Genomic DNA, 17765 nt, shown 5'->3' with positions numbered 1-17765 from the left:
CACAGGTCATAGCAGGCATCAGCGACATTACAAGGCCTTTGCACTAACTGCTTCCAAGGCTGCTTCCATACAGTTTTCTTCAGATGAGGCAGTTTACCTTCAGACTAAGTTTTCATTCTCCATTGCACATAGATATTTAAGAGCATATGGTATAATACAGAAATCTACACTCAGCAATAAAACACTTCCGGCTTTCACAGGATACCATGATTTTAACATTTCAATACTTAGATTGAAAAACCCTAAAAAAAAAATCCTAAATTAAACTGTGGGGTTTTTTTGTTTTTGTTGCATATTCTCCTATTTTCTGCAAGTCTTCCTATAAAGGTGTGGCACCTACACACTAAATTTATGCCTGAGGAAGCCTACTATCACTAGCTAATTTCTGCAGACCCTTCAATAGGGCAGAGGTATGCATGACCACTAAATGAAGGAAAGACATCTTAGTCTTTTGCACTCAAAACCTGAAGATTTTATTATCTGAGGGAAAACAGGGAAAGATACCCCTAGACTCCTCAGGAAAAAGCAGAGACTTTTCAAACACAGCATAAATAGTACCTACTAAAGCACTGATACACAGTCACCTCCAATCACATCTCATACCCAAGACAGTAGCACAAGACAGTAAATCTGAGCAGAAAGTACGAAGAGTCAGACAAGAAAGGAAAGACAACAGATCTCATAAACAAAAGTGATTTGCTAGGCTGCAAATGAGTGGCAAGTCACACAGCACTTGTTCTGTTGGCTTTTATCCTGTTTCCATTACTTCTGAAGCAGAACGTGGCTCTGTCATTATCAGAACTTGGTTGAACAGGGTTGGCAGTAATTGGTCCCAATTAAATAAGCCACATCTCCTGCTAAATGTTCTGACTCTTTCATGTTCATTACTAAAATTTTTGCCTCCCATACCTAAAATAAAATGTATTTTAAGTTATTAATATCTCTTTGCATTAAGACACAAACCACTTTAAAGGCAAATCAAGACTAGATTCTACTCTATCTTCCAGAATAAAACCAGAGTTCTGGTATGCTCCAAATTAGTTCTTGCTTTTCACCAGTGTAAGCAAGATCGGACTCCAAATAAATGTACATCACACTTTCTCTGCTTGTGGTTGTAGAGAGTCTAATATCCAAACTGAAACTATAGACTCCCCTAGAAAGAGTGCTTCTATTACAATAGCTCTTCTTAAATAGGACAGAGTGGAGAGAGAAGAAAATTCTGCTAGAAACTGAACTCCCAAGTATTAGCCAACAACTGTTTCAAATAAATTTAAAAAGCCAGGCATAAACAAGTTTAAGCCTTATCAGCTGCTTACTAGTAAAGGTCTGAAGTTGAAATGAAGGCTTCAAGAATCTTCACAATATAATCATAGTATCCAGCAGTGTATTTAACTCTGCGCATTATATGAAAATGCAACACTCCAAATCTTCAGCAACTAACTGGAAACCTCTCAGGGCGTATAAAGCCTGAGCCTAAATGTGGTAGCAGATGGGCAGAAAATACTCTTGGAACCATGCGGGATCATGTTTATCTTTGATGTTTGCTCCTTAGCAGTCATGCCTGCAAGGTTGTCACCAGCTGTATGTAACCTATCACTAAGAAACAGGTGATAATTCAAAAGTCTCATTTCTCACAGACAATACCAAAATTTGGCCTCTTCTCCAAACCTCTGATGGTTAGGAAGGGCTGCCACTTTTCAGAAATTTCCATTACTCACTTTTTTCCTCCAGTTTTATCAAGTTATTTATCAGAAGAATTATAAAAGTTAAGAAATTAATATCAAGGGCTAAAATTCCTCATGGCTATAACTCCATCCACTAACATCAACACTGGATATTAGTCTGACCCTGAACTTTGGGAATATGTTACTTTCTCCTTCACTAATTTGAATTTCATTATCTGGGGCATCTGGAGCACAAACAGCTCATGCAACAAAAACCAGTGTGGGAAGCTTCACCTTTCCTTATCTTACAAATTAGGCTAACGTGCTAGGGTTCAGAAAACAAATACTAGACAGGAGGGTTCAGAGCCGCAACACTCATTCCCTGAAATGCTGTTCATATTTGTTTTCCAAGCCTCTTCTACGCACCAACCCATCTGAAAATCTGTGGTCTAGGCACATACTGTTTGAACACAGCTAATGCTGCCAGTTGTTCACTTGTTAGTAAGACTAAGTCATCCCTCCAGAGAAGCTGCCTGGCTGTAAAGGAAAAAGCATTCTCCTTATCTGTACCACTAGCCTACTGACCTTGGACAAGTCACTCCTGAAGCCCCTTGCTTTCCTTATCTGCAAGATGAGTACTTCCAACAAGATTTATTATTCTGCAACAATTTTCAGCATCACTGAACAGCCACACTTCAGCACCTTGGAAAATAACATCCCCCAGCACCAGCAGAAAGTCACACTCCAGCATTTAGTACTTTCTGTAGACAGACAGATCGTTTCAGGCCTGGAAAATGCCAATTGGTTTTATAACAGTAGAGTGTTTCTTCAGACATTTTCCAGGCATCTCCGGCATGCACTACACTTCAAACCAAGTCCATCGAGATCTGAATCAGGTTAAAAACATGCACACGTGCGCGCGTGCGCACACACACACACACTCACTCTTCTTGCTCAGCAACTGGCACAACAAAACAAATGGATGCTGAACAGCCTGTTATCACTCTGCTCAGCCTGCCAAGCTCTGGAGGTGGGCAAGATCTTCCCTGGGAGCAGCCCGTGTTCTGGATTCAGTCACGTCAAACACTGCAGGCACCACACACAACATGCCGCAAGCTGCAGGCACAGTTGTGCATTGATTCCAGTTAGCTTTCTGAGCACTAAAATGCTCACTAGAAGAAAACCACGCATAGCTGTCACTCATGTATGTGTTTGAATACTGCAGTTGTCAGTCCTGCATAGACTTGAAGGAGATTAAGAAGTTCATAACCTATTTTAAAAGGGACTTTTTTTCCAAAACTGCTTAGAAATTCATTAAGTCTAAACATCATTGCAATCTCCTTGCATTTTCTTTATTGCAAAGGGATCTTATTACATAATTAAGTGAATAAACTTACAAACCAGGAATGTGACAAATGGAGAAGGAAACTGGTGTGGGGGACAGGCAGGGAGGAAATCATATGAGGAAGGAGAAATGGAAATAAAGGAAAGACCAAGAACTGGGTGGAACTGGTGACCCATCAGGCCATAAAACAAGCAAGGAACAAAGAATAAATAAATAAATAAATATTGATTTCACCCCTGAAAAATCAGGGATGATATTTAGCACTATAAAAGCAGCTGTCAGCAATCACTTCAATTGCAGCAAGAAAAGCAGCATACAAAAATGCATATGAAGAGCAGAAAGAAGTTCAGTAGTTTGGCTCTAGTCTATGACTAGAGTCTAGACAACGCTCTAGCCAGCATGAAACGCTCTTTAGATCAGTGTTACACACGAGTATTAGAGAAGATCTTCAAGCCTTCCAGCAACAGCCTCTGTACATCTTTGCTCCCAGAATAAGTGAGAAGCCGGGCAAACTCTCAGCTGCAGTCCAAGTACTTGTGCCTCCTGTTACTAATGTGTCCATCGCCCACAAGTGTATCCTAACACCATGGCTGAGAAATCAACATTCCCTGGAACATCTGATTCATTCAGCTCGAAGGAAGGGAGAGAAGCAAAGAAAACATGCAAGGAAATGAACAAGGCAAAGTGGCTCAACTGTGAAAGGGATCATGCCAACTGCATGGGAATTCAGCTGTCTGAACCCCAGAGAGAATTAAATGAAATCCATTTTTGACCTACTCAGCATCTTTCCATCTTCTGCAAGTCCTAAATGTTGTTCTTCCACTAATGAAATAAAGAAAGAGAGATTTCTGTCCTGACAAGAAAAGGCATAGGCAAACGCCGCCCAGCAGACCTCTTGCCTTGTTTCAAACCACCTCAACCATTCCATTTCCCACATAATTTCCTGGGGTCTTCAAACAAACGTGGCACCACAAAGCACACAGAAAAGATACCATCCTCTGAAAGCTTACTTGCCGTTAGGCTACACTCCCCAGTGGATATGAAACAACCTCATGCCCCTAATTATTTCCAAGGCAATGTGTACAGGGAGCTGGTGAAGCAGGAAATAGTGACACCCCCCACCCCAGCCCACACTTAAACCTGACTGTTTAAATGATCTAAGAAACAGGAACAGAGTTGATTCACTGCCATTCCACAGGTTAATAGTGACATCTCCCCAAAAGGGCTCCTTCCAACTGCTAACCATCATTCTTCAGCACAGCACTACGTCTCTTTTTGCAGCAGCTCCCAAAAACCAGTGATGTAATTGGAGACTCATTAAATCATCCCAAACCTTCTTGTTTCTGACTTCTGTTGAAAAGGCAAGACGAAAGAGAATGTACATGAGAGAGAGAACACACTGCAGGCACAGGGAGCTTCCAACACATCTACCATTGAGGTCTGAAGCACTTAGTTTACTTCAAGTTTATTTTATTTTTTCCTCTTAGGAAAGGCAAGATAAGATGGGCTGGGCTTCGGGAAAACAAATTCAATTCCCATCTCAGTTGGGAACTGCCTCCTACACATTCATAAAACTCCCTTAAATCAGCCTCATTCCTCAGCTTCCAAATATTTTCTAAAAATTGTATACACATTACCTCCTGCATCACTTCTTTGAAGAATGCCCAGAAAGGACTGGCTCAAATCCAGTGAGGGCAAGAAGTAGCTAAGAGAGGCACACAAGCACTGCCCTTCCCTGCTCATAATCTAAGAGGAAAACAGTTAACTCTAAGCCAAAGCTCACCAAGAGCTTCAGAGCAATCAAAAAAGGGAAAGAAGCAAATGATGCATCACAGTTCTTGCCATCAGCTTATGTTTTCCTGGTGAAAGACAGTCATTAGAGCCTTTAAGGGGGGGAGGAGGTGAGAAGACAGTAGTCCATCTGTAACTGGACAGTTTTTCCCCCCCCCAAAAAAATCCTCTCCATCCTGGATCAGCAAAACATTTAGCTGTTCTGTTGGCAGACACTTCTCATTCAGCCTTTAAGCTGCTGTTCCAACTATCGAACGGGAATGCACAAAGATCCAGGAGGCCTACCTGACAGTAGCCAACTAATGAGCTCTGTGACATTTAGTCATACCCCAGCCTTTCACAGAAAGCCACAGATCATACCCACTTCCCTACATACTCAGGGCCAAGTTCAGAAAGTGTCTCAGAAAGTTCAGAATTCAAGTACTCCTAATAATCTCTCCCTTGAGCACTGAAGACAGACTCCTCCAGCAGAGCAGCTCCTGGTATCTCTCATAGTATCTGGAATATTAAAATACTTTGCAGAAACATAATTTGAAAAAGGACATTTCTCATCAGATAAGAGCCAGCCAAGAAAAGTCACACTAAAATTAACTGATGTGGTTTCACAATTACACTGTCTCTCTCAGGCCCACATGCAGGTCAGAAAAAGCACTCTAAACTTGGAGCAAATAACATGCAGGAGTTGTTCCTAGCTATAAAATGGATCCTTCTTTCCCTATAGTTTTAAAGGCTAAAAGCTCATATCAATTGTCAGATCTTGATCCAGATTAAGAAGTGTTCCTTATCGACAGTCCTCCCATATGGGGTTGCCCACACTACTTTAGAACTTCCCATCCCAAAACCTTCAGGCATGACAAGCCTACTGGAATATTGCCAAAGTGGTTTTTTTGTTTGTTTGTTTGTTTTTTAATTAAAAACCCTACTTATAGCCCACATCTGCTGTTTGTTAACCAGCACACTGACAGTACTACTTCTCCTTGCTGTTGCAACAAGAACTCAGGGGGAAGAAAACAAATGAGTGTCAAGAAGAGACTGAAGAGACCAGAGAATCTGTACACCCCCCCTCTCCATTTTTGCAACAAGACCTTCCCCTAAAAGCAGGCTGAATACAACAGCCTTGTCTTGTCATAATTTCAATCATATGAAACAGAAAATTGGAGAAGAGAAGGGACAAGACCAAAAACTGAATAAAAACAGGTATGACTAAGGCTGCTGCTCATCAACAATCTCTCTTTCTCACTGTTCCTTTTTGTTAAGTTACTTTTTTTTCCCTGAGGCAGGAAAAGATAGCTAGTTATATTCCCTCTGGAAGCATGAGTCAGCCTTTCCTCACGTGACAGTCTTGGGCACCAAGAGCTGGAGTGTACAGACACAGAATTGGAATTCAAAGTTCCCAGAAAATATGGTCATCTCCACTTCACATCCACCAGCTGTCAGCAAGCTGCAGATAAATCCAACAATTTGGAAAGTGAAAGCTAAAAATGCTGCAACATATTTTCCATAAAAATCAAGGGTGGATTAGGAGGGAGACTTGTATGTTAACGGAGCTAAGAACAATAATCAGATCAGTTTGAAAATAATGCCCTTCTTACTCCAAAAAGCAGATCATGACTCCTGGTTCTCTTTAAGGAATACTAAAGCATGCAAAGAAGACAGAGTGCCTGCAATGAAGCACACAGTTAAAGAGATTTGACAGGCATTAAAAGATTCTTCCTTATCACAAAGCTCACTTGCTACTTATCACTGTGCTGCAAAGAATCAGTCCCTGTCCCCAACTCCTCCTAGTGTGCATAACACTGACACACACACACACACACACAAAGAATAATTATTTTCATATAATGGTTGATCTGAATTGCATTTGACAGGCTATATATTTTTCTTTCCTCAGAGACCCATAGGACAGTGTCTAGTTTGCACATGTGTTTTTCTGTCAAGTGTTGTAGAAGAGAATCAGAGCCACAAGACTCTAACATGCTACTTGTGAGAGACTGCTCACAGCCTAGTTAGGCTGCAGTTATCTCAAAACACTGTGGTCACAAAAAACAATTTAGAGACTTCCCCATCTAATGATCAGCTAAGTAAGACTAGCTCCACTGTGATTATTTTTTTTCCACCTGCAATGCCGTGATAGTTCCCTTTCTCTCAGGGACACGTAAACACATCTTGGGATATAAGACATCAGATAAGCATCAATTGTTAACATTATTGAAGATGTTTAGCTGCTTTATAATACAAGTCCCATTCTGCAAATGGGACTCTGCAGTCTAGGTTTCAACTAGAGTTTGCTGCAAAGAGCTTACAATCTCAGACTTCACATTTTTCCTGTGAGAAAATAATTTATAAGCAATAGCTAAGTATATCAAACCTTGTCTATTATCATCTCTGCACCCTCAAATCAATACCAGAAGAATACATTCTAGATTCAATCACTATTCAGAGAACTAACCTGGAGATGTTTGAGAAAAATCATTAAAAAAGACTCAGGTTGCTCCAGCTGTCTGTGCTGACAACAACAGCATGTTGTGAGGACTAGAAGGAGAATTTCCTCAATAAAATGGAATCACATATACAGGACTAGGACATTTCTACAGACTGGAGAACAACCTGCACTCCTCTCTCCCCCACCCATTAAAACTGCAGGGTCCAGTATGTGTTACCAAGATGACATGCAGTATCTGTGCTATACTATTAAGAGCAACTCTTCTTTTCATTTCAGAGCAGGAGTAGGAAAGCTAAGCTCCAGGAATCCGATCAGCCTGTGGTCCCAAGAGAAAGACAAAAGAAAACACATGCCAGCTCCATGGTGGTTGTTAAAAACAAGTAGATTGCTGAATGCATCTGAAAGATCAGTTTGTCTATTTGGGTGGGAAAGGTTTTTCTTTGCCATACTACTGCAGTAGCTGTTAGATAGGATTAAAAAAAAAAAAAAAGTCAAAGTATAATGTCACACTGAGTAAAAGCCAAGATCCATAAACAAATGAAGCTGTGAACAAAGTCAGCTGTTTATGGGAAAGCACCTTCTTATTAGTAAGCTTAGAGAGAAAACAGAACCAGTTAATGCTTCAGAAGAAGCACCGTCATAGCCAACCATTAATCAGTATGTGCAAGTCCGGTGACTTCGCAAGTGCAGGTGTGCTACCTCACCTCCAAAGTTGGCGAGCCTTCCAATCCGTGTGACAGGAACTTTGCGCTCTCGGGCCCGTTCACTGAGCTGCAGCAACAGGGGAGAAGGGAGAAAGGAAAAGGAAAAAGCCACAAATGAACTGGGCATAAGGTCAGATACCTACAAATTAAGAGTGAAGCTTCTAAAACACTTAAAGAGCAATTCTGTACTACACAAAGTTTTTCTCGGACATCAAGCCCCATACATATTGAGAGATTCTGAAGCAAACACACTGCAGAACAGACATACCATAAACTGAAGCTAAGTAGACAAACGAGATTGTCAGCATTTCTATCTTTCTCAACCAGGTTTAGAAACTCCATTTTTTACTTTTACCTCAGCAGTCCTTATATTTTTAAAATGCACAATGCCAACCCAAACTCCCTTCCACACATGAAATCACAACTCACAGAAGGTTATCAGATTCACAGTCCTGCAGATACTTCCTCCCCACACACAACAGCTGAAGCCACAGAAGCATACAGTTTCATTGAAGGAATAGCCCAAACAGGTGAACCCACAGTAGCATCTGATACTGGGTTTGGGGAAGAAGGCAGAAAGTCAGAGCAGATGGCAAATCTCTCCACTGTGAAGAGAGATTCCACTCTCCACTGTGTCTGTCCACTATGACAGCGAGGGGGGGGGGGGGGGGAAGAGAGAGAGAAGGCCACTCTGCTGTGGCCTTTCTGCCCCGTCTCACACAAGGGCATGATGCCCAGAAGCAACATTTGTGAGCTGTGCTACTCTTTGATCTACTAATGATCAGGACAACATGTCTTTCATCTCTAGAAAGACTGCAAGACAGACCTTAGAAAGCCATGACCTTCACTGACAGAAGTTTAGGCCCAGTCCATTCTTCATAGTCATGGCAAGACTACTAGCTAAAGGGGACAGGCTTTCTAGGTCAAAAGAGACCTTTTAGGGCAGTCCTCAAACCTTTGTAGCCTACATCTGTCCACATCTGCCCAAAATCTCACCCTGAAAACTGGCACAAAATATTGACCTGTCATTATTGTAATAGCACATCAAGTCCTCACAGCTCAAGGAATGAAAGGAGAGCTCCTGTTTGTATAAAGCTGAAGCCTAACCCTATGCATGCATTTTAAACATCCTCTCACACCAAAATATCTGATATACAGGGTGCAGGTGTGAGAGAAGAGCCTGAAAAACTGTTGACAGAATAATCAGAGATCCAAGTTAAGGAGCACTGACACTTCCCTCTTTTGCCCCCACAAGAAAAGAATAGTGAAAGTGTAAGAGGTGAGAGAAACACAGGAAGAGGTAAGGACAATCCAGTACAGAAAGCATAGTACTAAGAATCCTTACTAAAAACAAACACACATACCATCTGTTTGTAAGGTTTCTGCTCCGAACCTGTTTTGGCCTGTCTGGCTTTATCAATATCTTCAGCTGTCAGTCCACCAACTGAAGAATGGTCTTGGTGAAAAGCCCTGTTTTGTCCAAAGGCAGCAGCAAAAGGATTTCCAGGGTCCCTAAAGCCTCCAAATAACCTTGCATCCATTTTGGCAGGGAAAGGCTTCTGTCCCAGGCCTGAATCTCCAGTCTCGCCAACATTTCTAAAAGGTCCATTGGTAGTATAAGAATAAGCAGGGCCCTCAACGCTGTGTTCATTGGGCTTGCCAGGTGGAGTAGAGAAGTCCATTGAAGCATTTGACGGCTCTTGTGCTGAGAAGTCATAGTCTTTACCAAAATCGTCAGTGAGATCAGTTAAGTTCTCCTGCTGTTTGCCTAGTTCCTGCAAAAAATAATAGAAATACTTTAAAAACAAAACTTAAAACCCAGTACATACCCACCCTTGATCCTCAAAGGTGGGCATGCAGCTCAGCTGTCCTGCCTCTACAATGAGCAATTTATACAGAATCTGGCACCAGAGACATTCACAGTAGGGACAGAGGAAAAAGGGAGATGCTAAGGACATCTGGGACCATAGGCAGTCTTTCAACCACATTGATGGGACAAATTCATTAACAGCTTCTCAAACACGAGAAGCTGGAGATGCCTTGTTCCATACATACTGCCAGGAAGGGCCGCTAATTCTAGAGATCACTACAAGCAATATACTGCCCAGAAATAACAGGTGATGGGAGCTACAGAACAGCATGAGATAGCTTTTGCTGTCCCTCCTCATTACAGAGCTGCTCTCATTCTCAATGTTCAGTTCTTACCCCTAGTGTGCTCCCTCCTCCTACACTACCCCCAATCATGCCATGTCAGCACTTTTAAGCCCAAAACTACCTGAAGCAAAAACCAGACACCTACCTATACACCAGTAAGCTCAGCCCTCCATGGCCAATGACATTACCAATTTCAAAACGCATCTCATCAATCAAGCAATAAACTATGGCAAGGCTTGCTGTCAAACAAACAAGGTGCTAGAAGCAAGGAGAACAGTGCCAAACACAGCAACACTCAAGATAAGCTTCTCCTGACTGTCTTCTGTTCTGTCCTGACCTGCAACAGCTGCCCCATGAGCCCAGATATTTCCCATCACTTTTTGGCACAGGCAATACCAGAGCCAGCAGCAGAGCATTAACTCAGATTTGTTACTCTATATATTCCAATTACCTGTCTCAGTAACAACAAAACCCTGGAAGTACTGATGACCATTAAGGCCAATCAAAAGCATTTTAAGTCCTGCTGTGGTCAGGCAAGCAGGCAGCATATTTTAGGCTCTTTCCTAAGTACTAATTATTTTTCCCTTCCTTGCGGAAAAAAGGAGAACGTAGCCTTTCCTGTTATGCAGCAGGTCTCATGCTATTCTGAACATCAAAATTACTTGCAGGATGGGGCGGGGAGAAATCTCTCTGTATGTGGGGACCATGGCCACAACACTGACTGACAATTGAAAGCAAGACAACCTCCCTACTTCCATACTTCAATCTTTAAAAGCATGTCAGACAGCCAGAAACTTGCCATAGATCAAGAGACAAGAAATATATTCACTTACTATAAAAGCTTTCCTCTCTTCAAAACAGAGAAGTCTTGTAGCCCAGACTGCAGATTTCTTAAGAGGCCCTGCTTTGGCAGCAGCTTCTCCTACATCTCATTTACAGAACGCAATGCGAGTATTCTGCAGATGTATTCGCATGGATTTTCTCTTTTGCAGTGAAACACACATAGAAGCAGGAAAACATTATCTCTTTCCATGGATGCAAAAGGAAGACAAAGGCAGGTCAAAGCACTAACAAACACACTAAGAGTGTTTCTCAGGTCAAAGCAATGGCAAGCTTAAATAGAACCAGGGTAACATACAATCAGATTTTAGGGCTGAAGCCAAAGGATACTGCCATGATAGTCTAAACTTACCGCACAAAATAAACCTCAAAACCTCGCCCATTAATTTCTGCTTCAAGGCCATAATTTATTTGTGCTACAGTATCTTTCTAAAGGATGACTGTTCTTCATTTAGACAAGTTCCTTCTCTCAGACAAGCCCCAGATTTTCAGGAGATGGAAAGACAGCAAATGGGATGCTCTTATCCATACTCATGTCCATTACTCATACTGATTACAGCAGCTGCCATTTAAAAAAAAAAAATGTAAACAAAAAAAGAGACTTTTCTTTAGGTTCCTCATTCAAAAACCAGACTCCGCTATAAGTGGTGAATATGCAAACACCTGAACCTGCACCTTCCTGAAAAGTGTCACATGCACCAACTCTATAAAGAAAGGAAGAAGCACTAAGCTATATCCAATTCACTCTGGAAAAGTTCATTCTCTCAGTCAAAGGAGGGGTAATCAATGCCTGATGTTTGAAGGAGACCACAAGTAACAAAGCCACTGGCCAGTCTTAATAAGACCTTGATCTCTGACGAGATGAGGAGAGCAAAGGACACTTAATTTTCAGCATGCCTTAAACAGTCAGAAATGGAAACCGATACACTCCGCAAAATGTTCCCCTCCTACTCGTGTCTGAGCACCAAACACCTACCGCACCCTACAGAACTCCTGGAGAATTTGCAGCTTGTTCTGACATCTGTATTATTTACCTAGCACTTCATACAGCTAGATTCTAGTTCACGATGGGAGTTCCTGGCCGCCCTCACGATACAAGTTTCCTGAAAAAAAGGCAAAAAAAGATCTACTATACTGTACGCATGGTTTCCTTACCTGCATTTTCCCCAAGGCAGAACTAAACTGTTCTTCAGCAGCGGCCTGCAGACTCTTTGCAACGGTAAATGCATCGCCCCCAAGGAGCACCTGCCGAAGCTGTCCTGCTTGGGTTTCTAGGACTGCTTTACTGAGCTTTGTCAAGCCTCTCATGAGCATGATGGCATCACCTGCCATGACTGAACTCTTTCTGTGCTGAAAGATGAGAAGAGAGGAAAAAAAAGAAAGAAAGAAAAAAAAAAAAAGAGGTCATGGAATACAGCAATAACAAAAGTTTGCAACTAGTTTCAAGTCACCTGAAAGCCAATGGCATATCCCAGATAATCTCATTCCACTTTGGCAACCAGCCACGGTGAGAAATTCTGTTTGCAGTTCCGATAACACACCGGCCAGCTCGAACGACAGCTAGCTAGCTGACCTTACCAGGCAAAATGAGAACTCCTCTTATGACCATGCATTAGTTTGGATAGCATTCCAGGACTTTACAGAAATATTCAACTTATTATTGACCAGAGGGAGGCAAAGACAGGTAGATCTCAACAACCCTGCAAAAATGGTCCTAATTTCTTCCCAATCTTCAAAAAGATTAAATGCATTAGCATTTGACCTTTGAAACATATTTTCAGTGCCTGATAGCATGGATGAAGTGTACTGACAACTGCCACATCCCATTCCTGCCTTGGAACCATGCCTGTGCATTTTACATAGCACAATTTCTTCACTCCCACATCAGTATGTGAGCTTTGTCTATCCGCCAAAGGTAGTCTACTCAGCCCCCAATTTGTAGCTCACTCTGCCACTTGTAACTGGAAACTTGGTATGCTCTAAACACCTCTCTACCATGACCTTGCAAACCATTTGGAAAGTGCTGCACTACCATGTAGTGCAGAGTCAAAACTCAGTATCACTTCCTACTTGAGAGGCACCCTGACTCAGACTCATAACAGTTTCTGCAATTTCAGTGTCCTCAAGTACAAACTGGGCATTATAGGATGCAGAACAGAATGTTTTTGAGATGAACAAGTTCAGCTGACCCCTTTTAGCACAGCCTAGAACTAAGTTCAGGCTCAGGACACCAGCTCTCCTATATCGCTATGGTTCAAGTAAAAGAAAACCAGAAGTGGCTTGTTCCAAGCAGAACTGTCTCTCAGAAGAGAAGGCCCATGGATATGAAGTAAATAGAGCAGATGCACACAGACTGTGCTGGGGTGCCAAAATTGTCTTGCCAGGGAGATGGTTTTATCTGTTTATTTTGTCTCTCACACTTTTTAAAGCACTCCCACATCTTTAAAGCACAGTGATGATAACTCAGTGTAGATTTTTCAGCAGTCTGAGGGGTCGCAATTCCAGGGCTGGCTCAGTCACATGCATGCCCACCTTTTCTGACACAGAAAATGGAGCCACATAGCTGGCACAAGATGCTGCCTAAGGCTCAACTTCACCTGTGGAATATTCTCCCTGTGCTGATCTGGAGGAAAAAGAAAAAAGAAAAAAAGGAAAAAACTGACTGCAGTAGCTTCAGAGCACTACCAGGGCCACGTATTTGAACTATTATCAAAATAGGTGCACAGGCACCATTTCATTTTTAGAAGATATTCTGTCAACACCCACATACGCACAACAACTGTAACTGTTAATACATTGAAGTGACTCAAGTGATACAGAGTCAACAGCACACATGGTATTATACCCTACTGCAAACAACAAGTAATTGGATCCAGTTACCATTGCAGGAAATGCAAAGCCTGTCTCGCAAACAAGATCGCTGTATCAGTCACGCAGGAGAAGTATGGATTGCTATAGCTAAAGTTCAGGATACGTATATAATTTTACTGCAGTCACACAGGAGAAGTGTGGATTCCTATAGCTGAATTTCAGAAATACACTACTATGTAAATGATGGTTAAATCTTGGTTACTGGAGTCTTTGTTCAACACCTGTTAATCAGTGATCAAAATCAGGAACAATTGCTGTAGCCGGGAAGTGAGTATAATACATTACATGCTCTAAGTATGGTCTTCAGAAGGACAGCCAAGTGTTAGCCACATTATCTGGGTTTAATGGGTTAGCTGTAAGAAAACAAAATCACATCCGCCCAGGTCATCGTTCTGTGTTTACTGTTACAAAACCTGCCTACATGCTCCCGACCTGTAAGAAGTGTTACTTCTGAATCTCTTCATAGTTTAGTCACTAGTGCTGGTTTTAATGTTGCATAATGCACTTTTAAAACTTAAATACTGTTTGTCAGGTACGGAGATTTACTCTGCCAACAAGAGTGTTCCCCTCCCCCCCCCATCCTTACACTGAAGATATCCACATAGTTCTCAATCAAAGCATTTGCAGGTGATGCCTGCAATTCAGTGCTAGAAAAAGTAGTTAACCAACAGCACATTACTGTCCTCTCTGAAACAAAACCTCTTAAAGGTTGCTTCTACTGAAAAGCTCATTGTTTAAACAGTCTCATGTATTAGGAGCATAGAAGAGATTGAACATGAACCCCCCCCCCCAAGAAGGGCAACAAAAGGTAATGCAATACAGATCAATGTACACTAAGACAATGCACAAAAAAAATCCACTTTTACATGGATTCTTTCTAACCAGCAATGCTAAAACCATATCCTTCCTTTCACCCAAATAGCTGAAGGGCTCATTTTGAATTGACAGTTATGATACAGTAAACATACATTTTTAATACATCTTCTGAAATAAAATTCAACAGAGAAGCTAATGCAATCACAAATGGAAAACATGCATTGCTCAATGTGCGTTCAACCCCACATTGCTAAATATATCACTGAGGAAACAGGACCAATTCCCCTTTATAGGTTTTAGCTATAAAAGACAACTCTGGGCCCAAATCATTGCTACTGATGTTCTACTGACTTGCATGCTGTCATCACCACTTTGTCCAGCACCGGGGTTATAACCACCTACGTATCATGCAAGTGCTTTGTTAGTTCAGAAGCATCAGAAACATGTTCCTATGCTGCACGGGAAAAAGGACCAGCTATTATAACAGGCCATTCCAGTCAGCACCTCTTTACTCACTGAAGAGACAAGCGAGCTCCTCTCCATAATGTAGTGGGGAAGGTATGTCCCACAGGCTTTATAATAATTAATCACTCCCCCCCGTACTCCCCATGCCATCTTTTTGAGGTACTACATCAGAAATAATCACCAAATGAAGTTCCGGGCTCCATCATGAAGTAAAGTCCCTCACAAGACAGAGGGATTTCCCTCTACAATAAGGCCCCTGCACACATCAGTACGTCAAGGGTACAAAGGGATTTACCCACACACAGGTAAATCGGATATAAGCTGCTCTTGCTTGACTGAATGGGGCGAATCTCACACCCGAGTGTTCTGGCACTCTACAAAAGCCACAAAGCAAGACCCAAATCCCACTCTAGCGAGCTAACGCTCTCACTCGGAAGTTTTTCAAATGTGTTTTTATTTGTGGATTCTTAAAATCGCGTTCCAGCAGAAACACAGGCCTGTGTAGCAAATACAAGCCTACAGGCTATTGACTTGCTGTTTTCAGTGATCCTTCGCAGACTGTATACAAAGTAGCTCACAGAGGACAAATTGAAACCACTGCTTGAACATAATTAAACACAAGGCATAGTTCAATAAAAACTTCATAGGTCACACCCAGAGAGAGGAACCAACAAATAAAGGCTGAGGAGGAGCATATTTTCCAAAGTGAGACAATACTCCAGCTTTAATAAACAATTGCATCTGTAAGCCACCTCCTTCCAATTCCTCATCCTTTGTATACTAAGTGCTCGCCATTAATAAAGCCAAGTCAGGAAAAAGCAGAGGAAAGAAAAATAACTATGCTGCAATGATTAATCCTTTGGCCATAGACATCAGGAGCAAGAAAATACTCAGCTAACATCTGTACCCATCATCATACACTATGAAAATAAGAGTTAGGAAGCGCAATCAGAACTGAACTCTACTATACCGTAGGCCTTTTCCTCACTGGAAAAAAATCCCAGGATATCCGATTTTGTAGATCTCACAATTAGCAGGACACATTGCTTTCTGTGTCCTTTCCAGGAAAATTAATCAGAGATTAATGAGGTTATCACACACAAAAGGTGAAGAAAAACCATGCTAGATAAGCAAGAAGGGAAAAAGAGTATAAAAACAAAACAAAAAAGAATCAGTAGAACTATCTTTTTCTTCAGTGAAAAAAAATGATGAGCACAAGCAAGGACAAGAGACAAGAAAACCGAAAGATGGAAAAGCATGCACTTCCAAGGTAGAAGACTGGCACCATAACCCCAGCAATACATGCATGTTAACATCCAATGCAGACAACAGGCAAGGGAATTGTTTCTACTGCAAGTTCCATTTATGCTACTACTGATTCAATATATAGCGTAAACAAGCTCTACCAAAAACTGATTTAAGGAGTGGTTTCCGCCAGCACTAGTCCAAGTCCAGAAAAGTGTATTATAGTTAACTTGTCTCCTGAGGAATCACTATCTAGCATTGGCAGAGATTAACACACTTTCTATACAGAGTACTGACAAGCTGGTCATGTCCATACAAGCTGTCAGAATGTCTGGCAATGCAGCTTGAAGAGGGTTGACAAGCATCAACCACGAGTATTTCCCAAGTATAGGCAGGGTCACAGTGTTTGTTTAGTGAACTTTTCACAGCTGAATGAACCTACAGAAAGCATCCCACACCTTTTAGCATGGGGAAGGCAGTATCTCACTGAGGAAGTTAGAACCAAGTCATCCATGGACACAGAATGAGATTCACATGGCAGATGGAGGGGCTGATGTGGGGCACGTGCCACACCGGTAGGTAACCTGTCTCCTGACATCAAACCGGACTTTGAACCCTGTTGTAATGACACAAAACACAAAACGTGGTAGTGACACAAAACTAAAATCAAATATTGCAAGCTGCCTGGATTGCTTCTATGTGCAGCAACTGTCTGCCTCAAAAGCCACTGTCTCCTCATGAGTAACAGCAGCATATTTCCTTCTTTCTTCAACATGCCACACTATTAGACTGAAGGTTTAAGCAAGTACAGCAAGACAGTCAGTAAACATATCAAAGGTCAAGCACTGAAATAAAAAAAACCTCACAAACAGGTAACAGATAAAACTTAGAATTCTTACATTTACAGTGATGTCAAAAATACATTCCTCCTTTCATTCCCCTTCTTTCCCACATGCTAGCATGTACACACATTCTACAGAAATGTGGTTTGGGGGGAAGTTTTCTGCGCATCACAAAACAGCCTCTCTCAAGGTGATCACTTCCCCTAGCATCAACAGTTTGCTATCCACACCAGAAAGAAGCCCTTCTACTGCCGAAGAGGCAAAAGAAAACAAACAAACAAACAAACAAACAAACAACCCTCCACTCACTTCACACCCACCCACCTCACAAGCAGCACAGTATTGCACTAGCCCACATTCTCCCCTCAGGGCTCTGGATAGTTTTAGCTGCCTTCTTTACCTCAAGTTTTTCTTTTAAAGAAATGATCCAAAATGAAAAAATAGACTGGACAGGTAGTAAGACAGATAATTGAAGCAATCTCTATGCTTTTTTTCCCCCCCCCCTTCTGCCTGTTGTCCATTATCACAATCACTGTTATCTTAAGTGAATCTGAACAAGGACTAGAATCCTGGAATCGGTGTTGT

At 41.7% G+C, this 17765-nt stretch overlaps 1 protein-coding gene across 3 annotated transcripts in view; it reads right to left on the bottom strand.

The window, feature by feature from the left end:
- Window positions 1-17765, bottom strand: part of COQ8A (coenzyme Q8A) — a 48850-nt gene that overhangs the window by 22582 nt on the left and 8503 nt on the right. For 2 of the 3 annotated variants that reach the window (XM_067292953.1, XM_067292954.1), the window contains exons 2-4: window positions 12097-12291; window positions 9312-9722; window positions 7948-8014 (exon numbers count right to left, since the gene is read on the bottom strand). In XM_067292953.1, coding sequence (XP_067149054.1) covers window positions 7948-8014; window positions 9312-9722; window positions 12097-12273 — 655 coding nt within the window. In that variant the 5' untranslated portion in view covers window positions 12274-12291. Of the gene's footprint in view, window positions 1-7947; window positions 8015-9311; window positions 9723-10934; window positions 11892-12096; window positions 12292-17765 lie in introns of those variants that run through there. The other variant, XM_013940344.2, reaches the window with a different exon arrangement.

Source organism: Apteryx mantelli, chromosome 3 (genome assembly GCF_036417845.1).
Source record: "Apteryx mantelli isolate bAptMan1 chromosome 3, bAptMan1.hap1, whole genome shotgun sequence".
NCBI classification, from domain to species: Eukaryota; Metazoa; Chordata; class Aves; order Apterygiformes; family Apterygidae; genus Apteryx; species Apteryx mantelli.
Note: the sequence above shows the minus strand (reverse complement) of the source record. Positions and strands in the feature narration are given on the sequence as shown.